General features: G+C 49.0%; 1 protein-coding gene across 23 annotated transcripts in view; it reads left to right on the top strand.

Moving 5' to 3' along the window:
• Window positions 1–19538, top strand: part of LOC110495859 (bromodomain adjacent to zinc finger domain protein 2B) — an 81698-nt gene that overhangs the window by 49637 nt on the left and 12523 nt on the right. For 7 of the 23 annotated variants that reach the window (XM_090208129.1, XM_036952304.2, XM_090208127.1 and 4 more), the window contains exons 3-18: window positions 1438–1602; window positions 10092–10301; window positions 10525–10683; window positions 11513–11718; window positions 12245–12475; window positions 12573–13160; window positions 14375–15104; window positions 15253–15537; window positions 16612–16672; window positions 16778–16886; window positions 17256–17357; window positions 17818–18046; window positions 18151–18243; window positions 18350–18423; window positions 18550–18615; window positions 19285–19350. In XM_090208129.1, the coding sequence (XP_090064255.1) occupies window positions 1440–1602; window positions 10092–10301; window positions 10525–10683; window positions 11513–11718; window positions 12245–12475; window positions 12573–13160; window positions 14375–15104; window positions 15253–15537; window positions 16612–16672; window positions 16778–16886; window positions 17256–17357; window positions 17818–18046; window positions 18151–18243; window positions 18350–18423; window positions 18550–18615; window positions 19285–19350 (3372 nt within the window). In that variant the 5' untranslated portion in view covers window positions 1438–1439. The remainder of the gene's footprint in view (window positions 1–1437; window positions 1603–10091; window positions 10302–10524; window positions 10684–11512; window positions 11719–12244; window positions 12476–12572; window positions 13161–14374; window positions 15105–15252; window positions 15538–16611; window positions 16673–16777; window positions 16887–17255; window positions 17358–17817; window positions 18047–18150; window positions 18244–18349; window positions 18424–18549; window positions 18616–19284; window positions 19351–19538) is intronic. The other 16 variants (XM_036952312.2, XM_036952309.2, XM_036952308.2 and 13 more) reach the window with 3 other exon arrangements.

Genomic DNA, 19538 nt, shown 5'->3' with positions numbered 1-19538 from the left:
TTTACTATCATGTTAAAGTGATAATGGTCACTAAGTCCACCCCCCCCCCTCCCCCACCCTTCCAGATGCCATCCTCCCAGCCTATGAGCTCTGAATGGGAGGTGGGGTGTGTGTGAGGGGATTGGTGTCCAGGGCTAAATAGAAATATTGCTCCGGGGAAGTAAGATGTGAAAGGGAGAGTGGCGGGCAGCTGGGTGTGTGTGCTGGGGCGCTGGGTGTGTGTGCTGGGGCGCTGGGTGTGTGCTGGGGCGCTGGGTGTGTGTGCTGGGGCGCTGGGTGTGTGTAGTGGGGCGCGGGGTGTGTGTAGTGGGGCGCTGGGTGTGTGTGCTGGGGCACTGGGTGTGTGTAGTGGGGCGCTGGGTGTGTGTAGCGGGGCGCTGGGTGTGTGTGCTGGGGCGCGGGGTGTGTGTGCTGGGGCGCGGGGTGTGTGTGCTGGGGCGCTGGGTGTGTGTGCTGGGGCGCTGGGTGTGTGTGCTGGGGCGCTGGGTGTGTGCTGGGGCGCTGGGTGTGTGTGCTGGGGCGCTGGGTGTGTGTGCTGGGGCGCGGGGTGTGTGTAGTGGGGCGCTGGGTGTGTGTAGTGGGGCGCGGGGTGTGTGTAGTGGGGCGCTGGGTGTGTGTGCTGGGGCACTGGGTGTGTGTAGTGGGGCGCTGGGTGTGTGTAGCGGGGCGCTGGGTGTGTGTGCTGGGGCGCGGGGTGTGTGTGCTGGGGCGCGGGGTGTGTGTGCTGGGGCGCTGGGTGTGTGTAGTGGGGCGTTGGGTGTGTGTAGTGGGGAGCTGGGTTTGTGTAGTGGGGCGCTGGGTGTGTGTGCTGGGGCACTGGGTGTGTGTAGTGGGGCGCTGGGTGTGTGTAGCGGGGCGCTGGGTGTGTGTAGTGGGGCGTTGGGTGTGTGTAGTGGGGAGCTGGGTGTGTGTAGCAGGGCTCTGGGTGTGTGTAGCAGGGCTCTGGGTGTGTGTAGCAGGGCTCTGGGTGTGTGTAGCGGGGCTCTGGGTGTGTGTAGCGGGGCTCTGGGTGTGTGTAGCGGGGCTCTGGGTGTGTGTAGCAGGGCTCTGGGTGTGTGTAGCAGGGCTCTGGGTGTGTGTAGCTGGGCACTGGGTGTGTGTAGCGGGGTGCTGGGTGTGTGTAGCGGGGTGCTGGGTGTGTGTAGCGGGGTGCTGGGTGTGTGTAGCGGGGCGCTGGGTGTGTGTAGCGGGGTGCTGGGTGTGTGTAGCGGGGCTCTGGGTGTGTGTAGCGGGGCGCTGGGTGTGTGTAGCAGGGCTCTGGGTGTGTGTAGCGGGGCGCTGGGTGTGTGTAGCGGGGCTCTGGGTGTGTGTAGCGGGGCTCTGGGTGTGTGTAGCAGGGCTCTGGGTGTGTGTAGCGGGAGGTGGGGTGTGTGTGTTTTTCTCTTTCTTTTCTCTCCTCTGCTTTTGTAACGGTGCTGATTGGATTGTGTTTGACAGATATGGAGTCTGGAGAGCGGCTGGCCTCCCCCGCGCCCCCCACCGCTCGCACCTCCTCCCCTGCTGCCTCCTCTTCCTCCTCCTCTTCCTCCCCGGCTCCCCACTCCAAGAGCAGTCTGGCCCCCAGCCCTGCAGCCTCACTGGGATCTACCCTCAGCACCTCTGGTAAGACTGCTTCATCACTCCGTGCATCACACACACACACACACGCGCACGCACACGCACGCACACACACACACATACACACACACACACACACACACGTATGGTCAACACCCTGTTAAGCTGCAAATACAAATCCACAAAATCCACTATACACTTCCTAAAAATGCACACAGAGACTGGTTTACGGAGAGACTGGTTTACGGAGAGACTGGTTTACGGCGAGACTGGTTTACGGAGAGACTGGTTTACGGAGAGACTGGTTTACGGAGAGACGGGTTTACGGAGAGACTGGTTTACGGAGAGACTGGTTTACGGAGAGACCGGTTTACGGAGAGACCGGTTTACGAAGAGACCAGTTTACGGAGAGACCAGTTTACGGAGAGACCGGTTTACGTTTACGGAGAGGCCGGTTTACGGAGAGACCGGTTTACGTAGAGGCCGGTTTACGGAGAGACCTGTTTACGTTTACGGAGAGGCCGGTTTACGGAGAGACCGGTTTACGTAGAGGCCGGTTTACGGAGAGGCCGGTTTACGGAGAGACCGGTTTACGTAGAGGCCGGTTTACGGAGAGGCCGGTTTACGGAGAGACCGGTTTACGTAGAGGCCGGTTTACGGAGAGGCCGGTTTACGGAGAGACCGGTTTACGTAGAGGCCGGTTTACGGAGAGGCCGGTTTACGGAGAGACCGGTTTACGTAGAGGCCGGTTTACGGAGAGGCCGGTTTACGTAGAGGCCGGTTTACGGAGAGGCCGGTTTACGGAGAGACCGGTTTACGTAGAGGCCGGTTTACGGAGAGGCCGGGTTTACGGAGAGACCGGTTTACGGAGAGACTGGTTTACAGAGAGACTGGTTTACGGAGAGGCCAGTTTACGTTTACGGAGAGGCCGGTTTACGGAGAGACCGGTTTACGTTTACGGAGAGGCCGGTTTACGGAGAGACTGGTTTACGTAGAGGCCGGTTTACGGAGAGACTGGTTTACGGAGAGACTGGTTTACGGAGAGACTGGTTGACGGAGAGACTGGTTTACGTAGAGGCCGGTTTACGGAGAGACTGGTTTACGGAGAGACTGGTTTACGGAGAGGCCAGTTTACATATATGTTATAATTCTACTTCCCCATTAATAACCACTGTCTGCACTTATAGAATAGAACAACTCCTCAATAACTAATGTCAAGGATATTAGCTGTGCACTGTGTAATGAGTGGCCTAGAAACCCCTCATGATTCACCTTTTAACTCAAGGTTGTCCTTTTTTCAACACGAGGAAGGATGAGTTTAATGCGTTGCTGACTTCCCCCCAGTATTAATTATGTAGTTATTGTTAGGCCTGTGAAAACACCTTTTCTCCCAGACTCAGCCTTCCTCTGACAGCTTGGGTTGCTGCTGAAAAGCTGCTGCATTAATGAAGCCCAAACAATTAGAAAGCCTCTTTTGTGTAATATGGAACATACACACACACACACACACACACACGTCTCCTGACAACCTCTTGCTATGTGGCTGCATCACTGATTTGTGTGTGTGTGTGCGTGCGTGCGTGTGTGTCTCAGGCAGTGCCTGCGTGATTTAACATGTCTGTCAGCCACTCAGTGTCTTCGTGCCAGCTCCAAACACCCAAACCCTTTCTCTGCATTCTAATTGTGTTCTCAGAGCCATTATGCAGCATGAGGAACACACACACACACACACACAGGAGTCGACAGATCACACTGGCCAGCAAATAGCATGCAAATGTAACACTGCAGTAGTTGTGTTGTCTCTCTTTCATGATAAGAAAAATGACAAAATAAAGCCCCCAGTATTTCTCTCTCTCCTCTCCCCCGTGTTGCTCCAATGAAGCAGCCATTAGGCCGTCTTCTCATGCATTATACATTGCCCATATCCCTCTGCGCCATAACCTGTTCTCAGATTGTCTAGATAAGTGATTTTGGGCCGAGCGTCAAATGAAATGCTGAGAGGCAGGCTTCTAGCTCTGAAGTTGTGCCGAGCTTGATCAAGCCAAGCAAGAGTTCTTTCATATGAGACGTCTTGTTCCCGCGCGGAGCGGGAGGATGATTTATATTAATTATGAATTATATATACTATACATATTATATACCTACTGATGGCAAGGGGCGGCAGGTAGCCTAGCGGTTAGAGCGTTGGGCCAGTAGCAGAAAGGTTGCTGGTTTGAATCCCCAAGCTGACAAGGTAAAAATCTGTCGTTCTGCCCTTGAACAAGGCAGTTAACACACTGTTCCCTGGTAGGCCTTCATTGTAAATAAGAATTTGTTCTCAACTGACTTGCCTGGTTAAAAATGTTATTGAAATGCTTAAGTTGAGTGCAAAGCCTCCCACCACCAGCAAATCCCCAATTGTTAGTCTACATTGTTTAGGCCTGTTGGTTGATTGGCTTTTACATGTAGTTCGTTCCACCGTTATGTTTGTTTCATGCATTGCAGTAGTTTTTCATTTCTCCTAGCCTGATGCACAGTACTCGTTCAACACACTTTTAAATCTATTGGAATGTGATGGAAAAGGTCAATTCATCCTCCTGCCACCTACACTAGTCACAATTAAAGGAATAGCCACTCTGTGTTAATGGGACATGTGACATCAGATTCGGTAACTAGGAGCCATTTTAACAGTCATAACACTCCTCTATTGTCATATGAAAGCCGTTGGAACTATTTGTTGTTGTTGAGGTATCAGCAGATCAGAGAGAGAGGAATTAATTCAAGGTCTTTTGCCAACCTGCCAATACTACTTGAGAAAAACATTGAAGAAATCTCAGATGAGCAAGAACAGTGGTGGAATGAGATGGGGGGGATGGGGGGGGGGGGGGGGGGCTTGCAGTGTGTCATTGATGAGGATATCACTTTGAAAAAGCCCGGGCGCATGTAGAACTCTTTCCTACTGGGATCGGCTCACGGATGCAATTAACTTTAAATCTGTCCATGGAAATGTGATTGACTGCAACAAACAACAAATTAATCCCCCTTCGGCTAGCATCCTCCGAACACGAAAAAAAAAAAGGCCCGGCACTTTTTTAGAATGCAGTTGTGTTTGTCAGAGAATGGAGGAGGAGGGTGGAGGAGAGAGAGAGAGAGAGAGAGAGAGGATATCAGGTAATCCTGTATTTCTGCTCGGCTGCTCGCTTCTCTCCAAATTTCTGATTTAATTATTCTCCAGCTGGAAGCGCATTAATATTGAAAAGGCATTTGCAGATGTCACTCTGTTGCTCGGGGAAGGTCGGTCGAGGCGAGAGTGACAGGCGGGTTTTGGCGGGAGGGAGACGCGACGGAAGTGGCTGCTTGCTGCTGGCCTTTCGGGGGTTGTGTTTTGTATTTTCAGTCATTTGTCTCCGTATCCGCTAGCTGACTTTGGCACGGCAAGGCACTCCATATTCAGCATATTCTAATGAAGTACACAAGGTATTTCTCTTCTCTGTCGTGGTGCAGCAGACTAGGGCCTTGAAGCCGGCTCAAAGGGCATTTTCTCATGTGTCGCCACACCACTCTGCCTCTGGCACGCTGGCTGGCACTCTTTGTTTCCCTCCCCACCTCCCACTGAGCATTTAAACTCCGCTTCCCACAGGCAAATAAACATTTTTATTAACCTATTATGATTTTGAAGATATCTTCCTCAATCTCCGTGGATTCCATATTACTGGTTTACAATATGGAGATAGCATTTAGGCCATTTTAGGAATCTGCCTCTAGGGAAATTACACCTTTACATTTCATTAGTCCTGAATTGCTGCTGAAAAGATGCTCCCAGTATTAGGCCTACAGTACCCTTGTGCATTTTATGATATTGTAGGTACACAGTCCGGCTTAATGTCGAAGAGTTGGAGCGTGAACCCTTTCCTCTCTTCTGTAAGTGAGAGCTTCTAATTTAAAAAACGAATGTCTTCAGAAATAAGTCTCCCACTGTTGCCGCCTGTTATAGACCCCCCGTCAGCTCCCAGCTGTGCCCTGGACACCATATGTGAATTGATTGCCACTCATCTATCTTCAGAGTTTGTTCTGTTAGGTGACCTAAACTGGGATACGCTTAACACCCCGACAGCCTACAATCTAAGCTAGATGCCATCAATCTCACACACATTATCAAGGAACCCACCAGGTACAACCCAAAATCCATAAACATGGGCACCCTCATAGGTATTATCCTGACCAACTTCCAAATCCACCTCTGCTGTTTTCAATCAGGTTCTCAGCGATCACTGCCTCATTGCCTGCATCTTCTATGGGTCCGCGGTCAAACGACCACCCCTCATCACGGTAAAACGCTCCCTAAATCACTTTTGCGAGCAGGCCTTTCTAATCGACCTGGCCCGGGTATCCTGGAAGGATCTTTAAAAGTAATTTCCTCACCATCTTAAATAAGCATGCCCCTTTCAAAAAATGTAGAACTAAGAACAGATAGAGCCCTTGGTTCACTCCAGACCTGACTGCCTTCGATAAGCATAAAAACATCCTGTGGCAGACTACAATAGCATCGAATAGTCCCCGCAATATGCAACTGTTCAGAGAAGTCAGGAATCAATACACGCAGTCAGTCAGGAAAGCAAAGGTTAGCTTTTTCAAACAGAAATTTGCATCCCGTAGCTCTTACTCCAAAAGGTTTTGGGACACTGTAAAGTCCATGGAGAATAAGAGCACCTCCTCCCAGCTGCCCACTGCACTGAGGCTAGGTAACACTGTCACCACCGATAAATACACGATAATCGAGAATTTCAATAAGCATTTCTCTACGTCTGGCTATGCTTTCCTCCTGGCTACCCCAACCTCGGGCAACAGCTCTGCACCCCCTGTAGCTACTTGCCCAAACTTCCCCAGCGTCTCCTTCACCCAAATCCAGATAGTAGATGTTCTGAAAGAGCTGCAAAACCTGGACCCGTACAAATCAGCTGGGTTAGACAATCTGGACCCTCTCTTTCTAAAATGATCTGCCGCCATTGTTGCAACCCCTATTACCAGTCTGTTCAACCTCTCTTTCCTATCATCCGAGATCCCTAAAGATTGGAAATCTGCCGCAGTCATCCCCCTCTTCAAAGGGGGGGACACTCTAGACCCAAACTGTTATAGACCTATGTCCATCCTGTCCATCCTCTAAAGTCTTCGAAAGCCAAGTTAATAAACCGATCACTGGCCATTTTGAATCCCACCGCACCTTCTCCATTGTGCAATCCGGTTTCCGAGCTGGTCACGGGTGCACCTCAGCCACGCTCAAGATACTAAACGATATCATAACCGCCATCAATAAAAGATTGTACTGTGCAGCTGCCTTCATCGACCTGGCCAAGGCTTTCGACTCTGTCAATCAATCACCGTATTCTTATCGTATTCTTACCTTGGTTTCTCAAATTACTGCCTCGCCTGGTTCACCAACTACTTCTCAGACAGAGTTCAGTGTGTCAAATCGGAGGGCCTGTTGTCCAGACTTCTGGCAGTCTCACAGGGCTCAATTCTCGGGCCGACTCTTTTCTCTGTATATATATCAACGATGCCGCTCTTGCTGCGGGTGATTCCCTGATCTACCTCTACGCAGACGACACCATTCTGTATATATCTGGCCCTTCTTTGGACACTGTGTTAACAAACCTCCAAACGAGCTTCAATGCCTTACAACACTCCTTCTGTGGCCTCCAACTACTCTTAAACTCTAGTAAAATTAAATGCATGCTTTTCAACCATTCGCTGCCCACACCCGCCTACCCGACTAGCATCACTACTCTGGACGGTTCTGACTTAGAATATGTGGACAATTACCTAGGTGGCTGGCTAGACTGTAAACTCTCCTTCCAGACTCATATTAAACATCTCCAATCCAAAATTAAATCTACAATCGACTTTCTATTCCACAACAAAGCCTCCTTCACTCACGCCGCCAAACATACCCTAGTAAAACTGACTATCTTACCGATCCTTGACCTCGGCGATGTCATTTACAAAATAGCCTCCAACAGTCTACTCAGCAAACTGGATGCAGTCTATCACAGTGACATCCGTTTTGTCACCAAAGCCCCACATACCACCCACCACTGCAACCTGTATGCTCTAGTGTTGGCCCTCGCTGTATGCTCTAGTCGGCTAGCACGCGCTCCAGCAGGTATATCTCACTGGTCATCCCCAAAGCCAACACCTCCTTTGGCCGCCTTTCCTTCCAGTACTCTGCTGCCAATGACTGGAACGAATTGCAAAAATCGCTGAAGCTGGAGATTTATATTTCCCTCACTAACTTTAAACATCAGCTATCTGAGCAGCTAACCGATCGCTGCAGCTGTACATAGCCCATCTGTAAATAGCCCATCCATTCTACCTACCTCATCCCCATATTGTTTTTATTTACTTTTCTGCTCTTTTGCACGCCAGTATTTCTACTTGCACATCATAATCTGCACATCTATCACTCCAGTGTTAATTTGCTAAATTGTAATTACTTGCTACTATGGCCTATTTATTGCCATACCTCCTCACTCCATTAGCACACACTGTACATATACTTTCTTTTTTTTCTATTGTGTTATTGACTGTATGTTTGTTTACTCCATGTGTAACTCTGTGTTGTCTGTTCACACTGCTATGCTTTATCTTGGCCAGGTCGCAGTTGTAAATGAGAACTTGTTCTCAACTAGCCTACCTGGTTAAATAAAGGTGAAATGTAAAAAAATGTAATAAATAAAGATAATCTAATTGTAACTCAGGCTTAACCAACCAGACAGTTATGTTATGTAATATGATGTTATATGGACATTTTAATTCGATTCCCTTGATCATCTCAGCAATTTAGCCTCTACATTGTATTTTCACTTCATGCTCCCAGCATCACTATATCGTTGAATATATATAGCTGTTTTAGGGCACGCAAAATGAAAGTACTTTAGCTTAGGCCTAATTATGTTTAGTCTTTGTTTTTTTCTCTCACTTATGACAGCCAGATAGGCAGGCGCAAATGTTCTGGTTCTTTTCTGCGCGCCTCAACTCCATCATCTGATTCTGTAGAATTTGGGGGCATCACACTCACACAGCGCTCACTGGGCGTGTTGTAGGTTGACATTTTCACAAGCTCGGTGAATAACACTTTACATCGCCTGTCATCACTTTTTATGCACACATATTACCTGGCTCAAAGAGAGCTAGTCTTCGCCCCATCGCAGCCTCCCTCCCTCCCTCTACCAGCCTCTCTCTTTTTCAAACCCTTCTGTAATGGAAATTGAATTTGCATGAAATATGCTCAGACCAAATTGCATCTGACTGTGCGAGGAGACAACGCGCTCCGGTTTCCCTGCCAGAAATGATTGTACTCAGGTTTAGGGGAAAGCTTGATGACGATCATGTTGAAGTATTCCTCTTTTTTTGGGAGGTGGGGGGTGGGGGGGGGACAATGTGCTGCTGAAATTTAAATCAAAAAAGGTTTGGAGGAAAGTATTAGGAACAGGCTCTATCACAGGTACGCCTCTCAAACACCACAGCACTGACATATTGAAGGACCTTGCTTGTTATTCGGTCTACCACTGATTTAGCCTATTTGAGCTCCTTTAATTTGCGTGGTGACGGATATAATGGAGTAGCGAGGAAGGATCAGTGCTATACAGTACCTGTAGAAACACTTAAACTACACTCCCAGCTGTCCAAATGTCCCGCTGCTCAGCCCGCATCCGTTTCAAGTTTCTTGGTAGATACAAAATCGAATACTTATGCAAATTTCTCACGTTAAATAAATGTAAAAAAATGTATCTGCCCCTGAGAACATTCTCTTTGTAGCCTAATTTAACAAATCAGCTCCTCCTCAGAAAATATAACATGAATTGTCGACTGCTATCGCTCTTTTTGTCTTCTTCTCGCTCTCTCTCACCTACTGAAGTACAGCCTAGAACTCTTGTCTGTCTAGAACATGCATGATGCGCATCTCCCCTCTGAGTAGTGTCTCTGTCTCAGTCACTCCGATCTGAGCTGCTCTGTTCTGTGTTTGCACAAGCATGGGTAAACCTGTCAAGCTCCAATCCAGGGCTATCTTTGTCCTTTACGCTGCCTAATGTCTTGTTGAATATACATACAATATCATCTTACCCAGCAGAAAACCTGTAGGGGGAGAGGAGAAAACGTCATTAAACTTTAACACACAGAAGGGATGAATACCTAAGAAGCCAGCGAGTCAGGGTATTTCGAGGGCACGGCGAACCCTTGAGTCATCTCAGAATTCAATTCGGTTTATTTATACCCCAAACAGAAGCACACCGCTGATCAAATCAAATGTTACTCGTCACATGGTTTGTAAACAACAGTTGTGGACTAACAGTGATATGCTGACTCAGGGCCCTTCCCAACAACGCAGAGAGAAAGAGAATAGAGAAATAATAGAACGTCAAACACGTGATAATAGAAGTAATAACAGATACTCAATGAGTAATGTGACAACTGCTGATGTGACTACTGAAGTAAAAAGGACTTAATAAGTACATTTGATTTATTATTATTATTCTGTTGTACTGTTTGTCCATCAGGTCGTTTGTATGGGGTGATGAGCGACCAGCAGCCCTACACGTTGTCAAGTGCCTTCCCCCTGGTCAGCCACCCAGCCTTCGGCCTGTACACCACCAGCTCAGGACGCCCAGAGTTTGGAGGCCTGGGGTCGTTGGGGTCCCTGGGTTCTCTGGGGTCCTTGGGGATGTCTGCTGCCCTGGCCGCACACCCCCAGCTGGGAGCTCTGACAGGTAAGTGGAGGGGCCCGGGTGTGGGGCTTGGACAGGTGTAACATGACTCAGTCCAGGAGATTTACTTGACCTGAGCAGCAGATGGATGAAACAGCATGACTAATCAGTATTTAAGGGTGTGCTAACTTCTAATACTCTTTAGGCGATTGTAATTGATATACCGTACTGAACTTAGTGGATGAGACAGAATGACACTGATGTCCTCCTCCTCTCTCTCCATTAGAATGGTGGCGAGCAGCAGAGGCCCACAGTAGGGGGGCAGCAGCCTTCCTCCCACCGTTCCTGGGCCTCCCCACAATGTTCACCCCCCACATCCAGCAGAACCACAGCCCCCTGCAAGCCCCCTCCAGGACCCCCAGCAAAAACGGACAGACCCCCAAAGGTACAGCTACGCCCATCCTTCTTACATTGAACCCTTCCAAGTGCTTCATTCTGACCTATACAGATAATAACAACCTAGAACAAAGGTGATAATTGCGACACCTCCTGTGCTCATCAGGGGAAAATATGTATTTTATTGTACCTGTATATTGGCACAGAGTGTGAAGACGCGTCTCACACCTGTTCAAAAGCAGCAAATGATTTTACCGCCAGGAAATAAAAGGTACCCTTAAGAGGGCGAGGTATTTAAAGCGCAACGTTTTTTACCCCCTCTGGCAATTGCGAGAGATGTGAATGAATGAATCATTCCTGTAAGCAGGTGGTGGAAACTGTTCACAGGGATTAAGTGAGAGGCTCCCTAGTCTCGGCAGTCTCCGGCTCCGTGATGAGATTTCTCCCGTCGAGAACCTTATAATGACTTCCAGTCTCAGTTAATGGCGTATGTGCAGGCTTTTTTCTTTCTTCTTTTCTCTCTATCTTTCTCTCTCTCTCTCTCTCTCTCTCTCTCTCTCTCTTTCTTTCTCACACTCTCTCTTGCTCTCTGTCTCTCTCTCTGTACCCTTTCTCTCTTAATCTACTTTCTTCATTTGATGCTGTCTTCTCATTTATCTTTAATTATGTAAACCACTCGTGTTGTGCTCACGCCATGTTCAGCATGCCTAAATGAGATACGCATTAAATCAATATTTTCGTAAGGCTTTTTTATTCTCTTCCGCATTCAGAAGAACCCCAGATATTTAATTCGCGTTTTTACTCGCAATGTCTCGTTGCTCAGATGAGATTAAGATGCTGTGTAACGGTGTGCTGTGCCTCTTTCCGTGCGATTTCAGGGGTGAACGGGGCAGTGAACGGAAGTGGGGTCTCCTCCCCAACCATGCAGGGGTCTTACTCCATGAACGCGTCCCCATCCCTGGGTGCCTCTCAGGCTGTTAAGGGCCCCAACTCCAAGGCCAGGGGCCCCAGGAGCAGCCCTCACAGCCAGAGCCACACAGCAGAGTTACAGCTGGAGAAAGTACCCTGCAAGCCTAAAGACAAGGTCAGCTCAATGATGTAGTGGATCTAGATTACTGATGACAACGTTGTGAAAATGATGCGCGCACTTCGACGTGGCCGGAAGCCGCGTTGTTATGATTCTGAGCGCTCAGGTAGCTAGCAACGATGGCAAGAAGCTGCCATGTTTTAGGTAGCTCGTTTCAGCTCGTTGTATCTCGTTATTGATGCCATCTCTTGTTTTGAGGTGTTTTGACGGATTCCATGTCAATGCTAATATTGCAAAAAATCGATAGTGCTCATTATACAATTGTATAATTTGGAGATGAAATATAGTTGACATGTTGTTAACAGTCTAAGCCAGCTCTGCATGTTTTGCCCCATAGTTGGGCATTCGTTGGTTTTGTTGCTAAAAGATAACCTGTCTATAGCTATAGTAAAGCCTGAAGTATTTGACTTGGGGTCCGTTTTGGACGTTTTAAGTTTTCCATTTCCAGTTTAGAAACAACAATCAAATGGTTAAAATGTACACGGGGTGCTTTATTGATTGTCAGCTCTCTGCCTTAATGCAGAAGCCCAGTAAAAAGCCAGCAGAGGTCGCTGGGGTCAGTGACAGCGAATCAGGCTCTTCCTCGGACAGCTCCAGCGATGGAGCCATCAGCAGCGACCTGGAGGACCTCGGAGGGGAAGAGGACGACGACGATGATGACGACGATGATGATGAGGATGAGGAAGAGGAGGGAAAGAGCGAGGCGTGGAACTCTGAGAAGGAGAAGGCGAGGCGGACGAAGAAAAAAATGAAGGTACAGTGATAGTGAGTAGTACTGGTAGTGTATAGCTACTTGTCTGTGATGTGCTCCGGGGTGAGCTAACATTGGGCTTCCTCTCCTCCCTCTCCAGATCGGGACACTAAGCTCGGGCATGAAGGAGGCCCAAGACAATAGGAACAGCCTGCCCCACAGCCTACACTCCGACCCCCCCACCCTGGTCCCCTCACAGCACTCCCCCTCTACCCTGTCCCAGAGCTCCCCCCTGTCTCTCCAGACCTCCCGGCCCAGGGAGGAGGGTCTCCAGCAGCACCTCAGTGTCATCCAGTCCACGGGCCTAGCAGCCAGCTCCAAGCCCCTAGCCCTCCTCACCCAACCCCGCAGGGAAACCTCCCCATCAACCGTCTCTGCCTCTCCAATCCCCCTCATCACCTCCCCCAAAGGACGCACCACAGCCTCCCCCAAGCCGCCCAAGCTTCTGCCCTCCTCGCCGCAGCACCCGCCCCTGTCCCTCTGCTCTTCCTCCAAGCCCCTGTCGGTGCCCTCCCTGGCCCGCTCCGTACCCCTGTCCTCCTCGCCTCAATCCTTCCCTCTCCTCACGTCGCCCATGGCCAACTCCCAGCAGCCCAAGCCTCTGAAGACACCAGGCAGTGGGAAGGCTAGTAAGAGGAAGTTGCTGGAGGAATCACTCTCTCAGATCAACGAATTCAGGCTCAAACAGGTTGGTCCACTGTCCTTTCTGCCACTAGCAAGGAGTATGGTACCAAGAGTATCAAGTATGACTTGCCTAGTTAAATAAAGGTTAAACTAAATAAATACAAGTTTTTTTTAAATCCCAGTATTCACACAGTAGCTCTTTTTCCCATAGTCAAATAATACCACAGATTGGTAACTGGCTAGTTTAGCTTTTCACCTAATTTGGATAATCTAAAAGCGGTCGAACATGAAACGGTTTCTCCTTTCACAGTTAGAAGGTTGTTCGTAGTTCATGGTAACACTGTAGACGAGCTGCAGTAAGAGGGCTGCTTCCAGCCAGAGAGAGTCAGAGAGGGAAGTGGGAGTCCTATCTGAGTCATTTGATTGGGTGTCCTGCTGTGCTGCTCAGCCTGTAAACCAAAAGGTTAACCAAAAGGTCAATGCTTTTGGCCTCATTAACTCAGCAAAGCAGACGGCACATATAGTTACTGTATGTATTTATTACTGTTTTACTCTCCATTTAACACATTCACAACTAGATAGAACATATACACATTTATCACCTTCTGCAGTGCATTGTGGACCTCTCGGATGTAGTCGAAATGGTCATTGAAATAGTAGTTCATCGATTAGGCTAATTCCTATGGCTCCGGCCCCCTAATTGGAAATCTAGCCTTTTCCCCTGTTCTATTTTACCGGTGCTGAGGTTATTTTTTAACCAAAGGCCTCTGCATTCCCCCAGTGGTTCAGGAACTGTTACTGTATTACATGGTCTGTGAAATTGATTTGTTTCACTTGATATCACATCTAGTTGAATGTACATGTCGAAGCCCTAACCTGTGTTTGCTGAAACACGGTGCAACGCCAAACGTGACTGTCGTTCTATAAAATCTGCCATTATGCTGTTTAAAGTAAAAACCCAGATGCATGACGCTAACACTTTTCACAGACTCATAACTGTAGTAATTTAAGTGAGATACGGGAACTGGAAGCCGCTTTTCAGCAGCTTTACTCTTTACTTTGTACAATGCCTGTGGTTATGGCCATGTTATATGCCATTGTCTCCAGGCTTCTGTCCTCGGCACAGTGAGACAGTGAGCCAGGCATTGTGCTTCATCACCAGCTTGAATAATCAACGTAGATGTAAATTGACAGCTGGCACAATTATGCTGTTTTCTCTTTTCTTTTCCCTTGTTTTATCCCCCTCCCTCCTTCCCACCCTCCCACCCGCCGTTCCAGTCTTTACTCTCGCAAGGCCAGACGTTCCCGGCGGCGCAGCCCAAGAAGCAGCAGGGTCACAAAACCTCTAGGAAGGCTGCTGGGGTGACGTCATCCTCCTTGCCGCCCCCCAAGCTGTCCTCCTTGGAGAGTCCGTGTGGCGGTGGCAGAAGCACAAAGTTGCCCCCTGCTCCCCTCCCCCCTCCCCCCCAGAACAACCACTCCAACCTCTTCCTGTCCAGCGCTCTTCTGGGCCTGGCTGCCCACCCCAACGGAGTCATCCAAAGCACCACGGCTCAGGATGCGCCGCTAGCCCTTATCACCAAGCCCCGCAAAGACTCCAACAAGGACCTCTCTCGGGCAGGGGCGTCCCTCTCACTGCCCGTCAACCTCAGCACCGGCGGAAGGGTCCACTCGGCCTCCTCTCAGGGCCCCCCGGCGAGGCCCGCTACCTCACCCTCACCGGCCACGGCCCGGGGCCCCAGGAAGATCAAGGCCCCCAAGGCCCCTAACCTCCAGGTTCAGGCACATGCCCTGGCCCCCATGGCAGCCTGGAAGGGCCTCTCTCAGAGTCACCTGGTGCAGTCTCTGGTGGACCTGTTCAGAGGGGCCGAGGCCGGCCTCCCAGGTCTCCCCGGTCTCCCTAGCAGCAAGGACTCGGATGACTCTGTTGAGGATGACGACGACGACGACGATGATGATCTGGATGATTTGGAGGATGATGAGGAGGACTCGGATGACAGCTTGTCAGGTTAGATACCGTTCTGACCATCCTAATGGAAGGCACATGCAATGTTTTGTAGTGTACAGATTTTTTTTGGGGGGGGGTTATGGTGATGTACAGCAGTGAACACCATTCAACCAGTGATAACCCCTGTTTTCTGGTACCCTCCTCTCAGATTCTGACAGTAACTCGGACAGTGACAAGGACATCTCCGGTGGCAAACTGAAGGACCCGAAGCTGAAGCTGCCATCGTCAGGCTCCGTCTCCAAGAGGGAGAAGACCCCACTCAAGCTAACCAAAGGCCACGCCTCCTTACTGAGCAGCACAACCAATCACACAGCCGCCAGCTGCTCCCCACTCAACCTGCAGGTCATCAAGACGCCCAACATCGTCACCAGCTCCAGTGCCTTGGCCTATCACAGCTCTCCTTCCTCCTCCTACTCCCTGGTCACACCCCCAGGTAACCGCAGGCAACACTCCTTAAACTTCTTTACCTACTCTGCCAAAGCTACTCATACAGCACAAGCACAAAACCAGTCAGTAAAAACACCTAGCTGTACCTTTTAACTGTTGAGGACACGTAACCACACTGGAATAGCTAAGCTCACCATTATATGCTATCATCTTCAGATGGTTGTGGGGAGAGAACAGGAAGAGGAAACGGAGGGTCTATTTTTAGTTAGCCGGGCGGTTGGCTGGCCTAACAGGCCTGGGTTCCTGTAGGTGCATGTCCTTGGGCTTAACAGGCCTGGGTTCCTGTAGGTGCATGTCCTTGGGCTTAACAGGCCTGGGTTCCTGTAGGTGCATGTCCTTGGGCTTAACAGGCCTGGGTTCCTGTAGGTGCATGTCCTTGGGCTTAACAGGCCTGACAACTTGTTTGGCACTTCTGCCATGCCCGAGCTTTCTTTCTTTCTTTCCCCTCTCCTCTCCTCTCCTTCCTCTCTCTCTCTCAGCACTGGGAGATTACCCAGCTTAGGAAAGGAAATAACACACACACACACACACACACACAGACACAACAAGGAAGACTGGAATTTTCCAACAGAGATTCCAATCTTCCTAAGCACATTTCAATTCAACATGTTTTGTTGTCCATCAAATTCACATTGGAATGTCAGTGATTTTTTTCAGGGCATATTTCAGTAATATCCTTAAGTTGCTTTCAGAGCACGGAGTTTCTCAATACTCTACCTGATTAAATAAACGGAACGCAGAAACAATAAGGCACTCTCATGACCACAGCTGGTGGGTTGGAGACACAGAGGCAGCCCCGTTTGTCTCAGACAACGAAACACTGCTCATATTCAGCACTGTGGTGCTGTGGCTATGGGTGGGTGTTTTGGGCAGTAGCTCTGCGTGTGGCTGTAGCTGGGTGTTTAGGGCTATGGAGAGAAGGCTTTGACTGTGTATTGTTCAGTCTGACTAACGGGTTCATTCTCTCTCTCTCTCTCTCACTCTCTCTCTCTCTCTCTCTCTCTCTCTCTCTCTCTCTCTCTCTCTCTCTCTCTCTCTCTCTCTCTCTCTCTCTCACCAGGCGCAGGGAAAAGAAAGAGGGTGATGGATGAGCAGGAGTTGAGGATACCTCTAGAGTTGGGGTAGGTCGAGTGATGACTTGAATTGATAGGCTCTCTCTAGCAATGGCAAAGCCTCTGGCATTCGGTCACTCACTCACAGTTTCCTTCCGTCCGTGTGTTTCCCAGCTGGCAGAGAGAAACGCGGATCAAGAGCGTGTCTGGGAAGATGCAAGGCGACGTGGCGTACTACGCGCCATGCGGGAAGAAGTTGAGGCAGTACCCCGATGTGGTGAAGGTAAAGAGTAACCCCTACCCCTCAGACTAGCCTTACGCTAGCAACTAGCCTCACCCTCACGCTAGTGCTCACTTAGCATCAACGCTAACCCCTGTGACCTTAACATGAGAAGAGCTGGAAACCTTTTAGCTCATTTCCACAATCCCTTCCTCTGCCTACTAAAAGCTGACCTGTCGTTAGAGCATTCTGATTCTCACTATGCTTTTGCTCAATTTCCCCCCTAATTCTTTTGATGCTTAGTAGTTGAATCGTCACTTTAGTTTTTAGCTTCCGCCACTGTATCTAGGTCGCTTTTCAATGTCACACTTTTACATACTATCACATTGGATATCCCTGTCTCACCAAACGTCATTATTTTCTCTTCTGTAGTATCTATCCAGAAATGGAATAAGTGGCATCACACGCGATAATTTTAGCTTCAGTGCAAAGATAATGGTTGGTGACTTCTATGAAGCCAGAGAAGGACCCCAGGTGACCTCTTTCATCTATCTATTGCCCGTTAAAATGTGTTTATTTCCTCTTTTCATGTACAGTAGAAGCTGTATAGTAACTTAGTCCTACCACCTAGCCCCCTTTGTATAGGGAGTAATTTAATAATCCGTTGGCATTACTTCCACAGGTGACCAGTCATATACTGTACAGTAGGATAGTTTAACTAGCTGAATGGGGAATGGAATGCATTGTAGTGGTGTTCATATCACAGGTAGAAATTGGGCCATTTTCTGGTTCTTAGCTTTGTAGTCCAGTAATAACACTATGCATTGCATATTTTGATCTGCCCTCTTTTCTGTCATGAGTGATCGATCTAAAGAGTCAAACCTAGAGTAACAGTAGAGTAATCAAAGCAACTGAAGTATGTTAAAGCCATTTATTACCCACACGACACTAACTGCCCCTCTACCCTGTTGTTTCGCGCCTGTCCTACCCCCAGGGTCTGCAGTGGAGCCTGCTGAAGGACGAGGACGTCATCCCTCATATCCTGGCCATGGAGGGCCGGCGGGGACGGCCCCCCAACTCAGAGCGCCAGCGCGGGGCCGAGGGGGGAAAGGGCTCCCGGAGAAGGAAGGGCCGGCCGCCCAACGTGGGAGAGGGTCTGGGGTTGGGGGCCGAGGTGCCTAGCCCCAGCGAGGCCAAACTCTTACGCAAACTGGAGGCCCAAGGTGAGGAGGGAAAAAAAATGAAAAGACCTCCGTTTGAAGTCTGTGAATGCTACCTACCAAACATGTGTGGTCACACAATAACGTTCCATCACCTCTCTCTGCAGAGATAGCCAGGCAGGCGGCCCATATGAAGATGATGAGGAAGCTAGAGAAGCAGGCCATGGCCAGGGCAGCCAAAGAGGCCAGGAAGCAACAAGGTACACTACACTACATCTAAGTGCATACACTATTCCCCACTGTCCTCTTGTAGAGATGTGCAGTACCACTGCTGCAAACCATTTCTTAACACCTAAGCCCCTAAAGTCTCTCTTTCAGCCATCATGGCAGCCGAGGAAAGGAGGAAGCAGAAGGAGCAAATGAAGCTCATCAAGCAGCAGGTAGGGCATTCTTTACGTGACACCACTTCCTGTCAAACCGTCCCGTCTGAGGTATCCTTGTTTTACCACTGCACCACTGTTTGGTTTGCATAGTGCATCGATCAAGCTACCTCTGTGTTTCTCCAGGAGAAGATCAAGCGTATTCAGCAGATCAGGTTGGAGAAGGAGATGAGGGCACAGCAGATCCTGGAGGTACTACAGTCAACTGACCCAATACCGAACATATCCTCTGAATTAGCAGAACGTCACTCCTCAAAATGCATCCCAGAGCCTACTCTGTCCATGGGGTTTTAATCTTACCCAAGCCCATTACTGAATAATACCACAGTGTTGGAAGGAGTAAAGCATAATTCCACATGGAACTAATGCTAAATGGGTCTTGGTTGACGGCTGTTGAATATTAAAATCGCTGTCTCCGCTAGCTGTCTCAGAGTTAGACCATATTTAATTTAGACAGAAATATCTGTATTTTATTTTATCAGACAACAGCAACAGTTTAGCATAAGTGGGTGGGGAAGAAGGAAAAAAAATGTCTTCCCTTGCACACTCAATTACACTGTAGGAGCTCCAACGTATTTTAGCAGGACTACATCAAATTTGAGTTGACACGGTTGGCAAGCCACTCTTAACGGGATTTTTTTTTCTTGCTGTTTGCAATTACGTATTTAAATGATACTTGATTCACTCTCTGTGTTCTACACATTTGACTGGCACGTGAGGCATACGTTTCATTTTCTGTCACAGGGAAAATATCATATTTTGAGTGCTGCGGTGCGAAACTGCGAGGTGGCATGTGTCCGTCAGTCTGTCTGTCCAGATGTCTGGCAGTGAAATGACATTTGACCCGATTTGCATTCGCAGGCTAAACGGAGAAAGAAAGAAGAGGTTGCGAATGCCAAAATTATGGAGGCAGAGAAACGAATAAAGGTGAGAGTTTGTGTTACACACAGCATCTCAATGTAAACCAAAATGTCAAAGCTTTTTCCAGATGAGCTGTGTCTGACAATGAGATTAGGCATGAGCTGTAGCTCCTCTGTAAAATGGTCTGAAATCCCATCAGCCCTAGTGATTTTCATGATGGTTGCTGCATGAAAGTGTATTGATTTTCTCCCCTC

The sequence above is a fragment of the Oncorhynchus mykiss genome, chromosome 18 (assembly GCF_057628025.1).
Source record: "Oncorhynchus mykiss isolate SJ-2025 chromosome 18, ASM5762802v1, whole genome shotgun sequence".
NCBI classification, from domain to species: Eukaryota; Metazoa; Chordata; class Actinopteri; order Salmoniformes; family Salmonidae; genus Oncorhynchus; species Oncorhynchus mykiss.
This window is presented reverse-complemented; position numbering and strand designations above follow the sequence as displayed.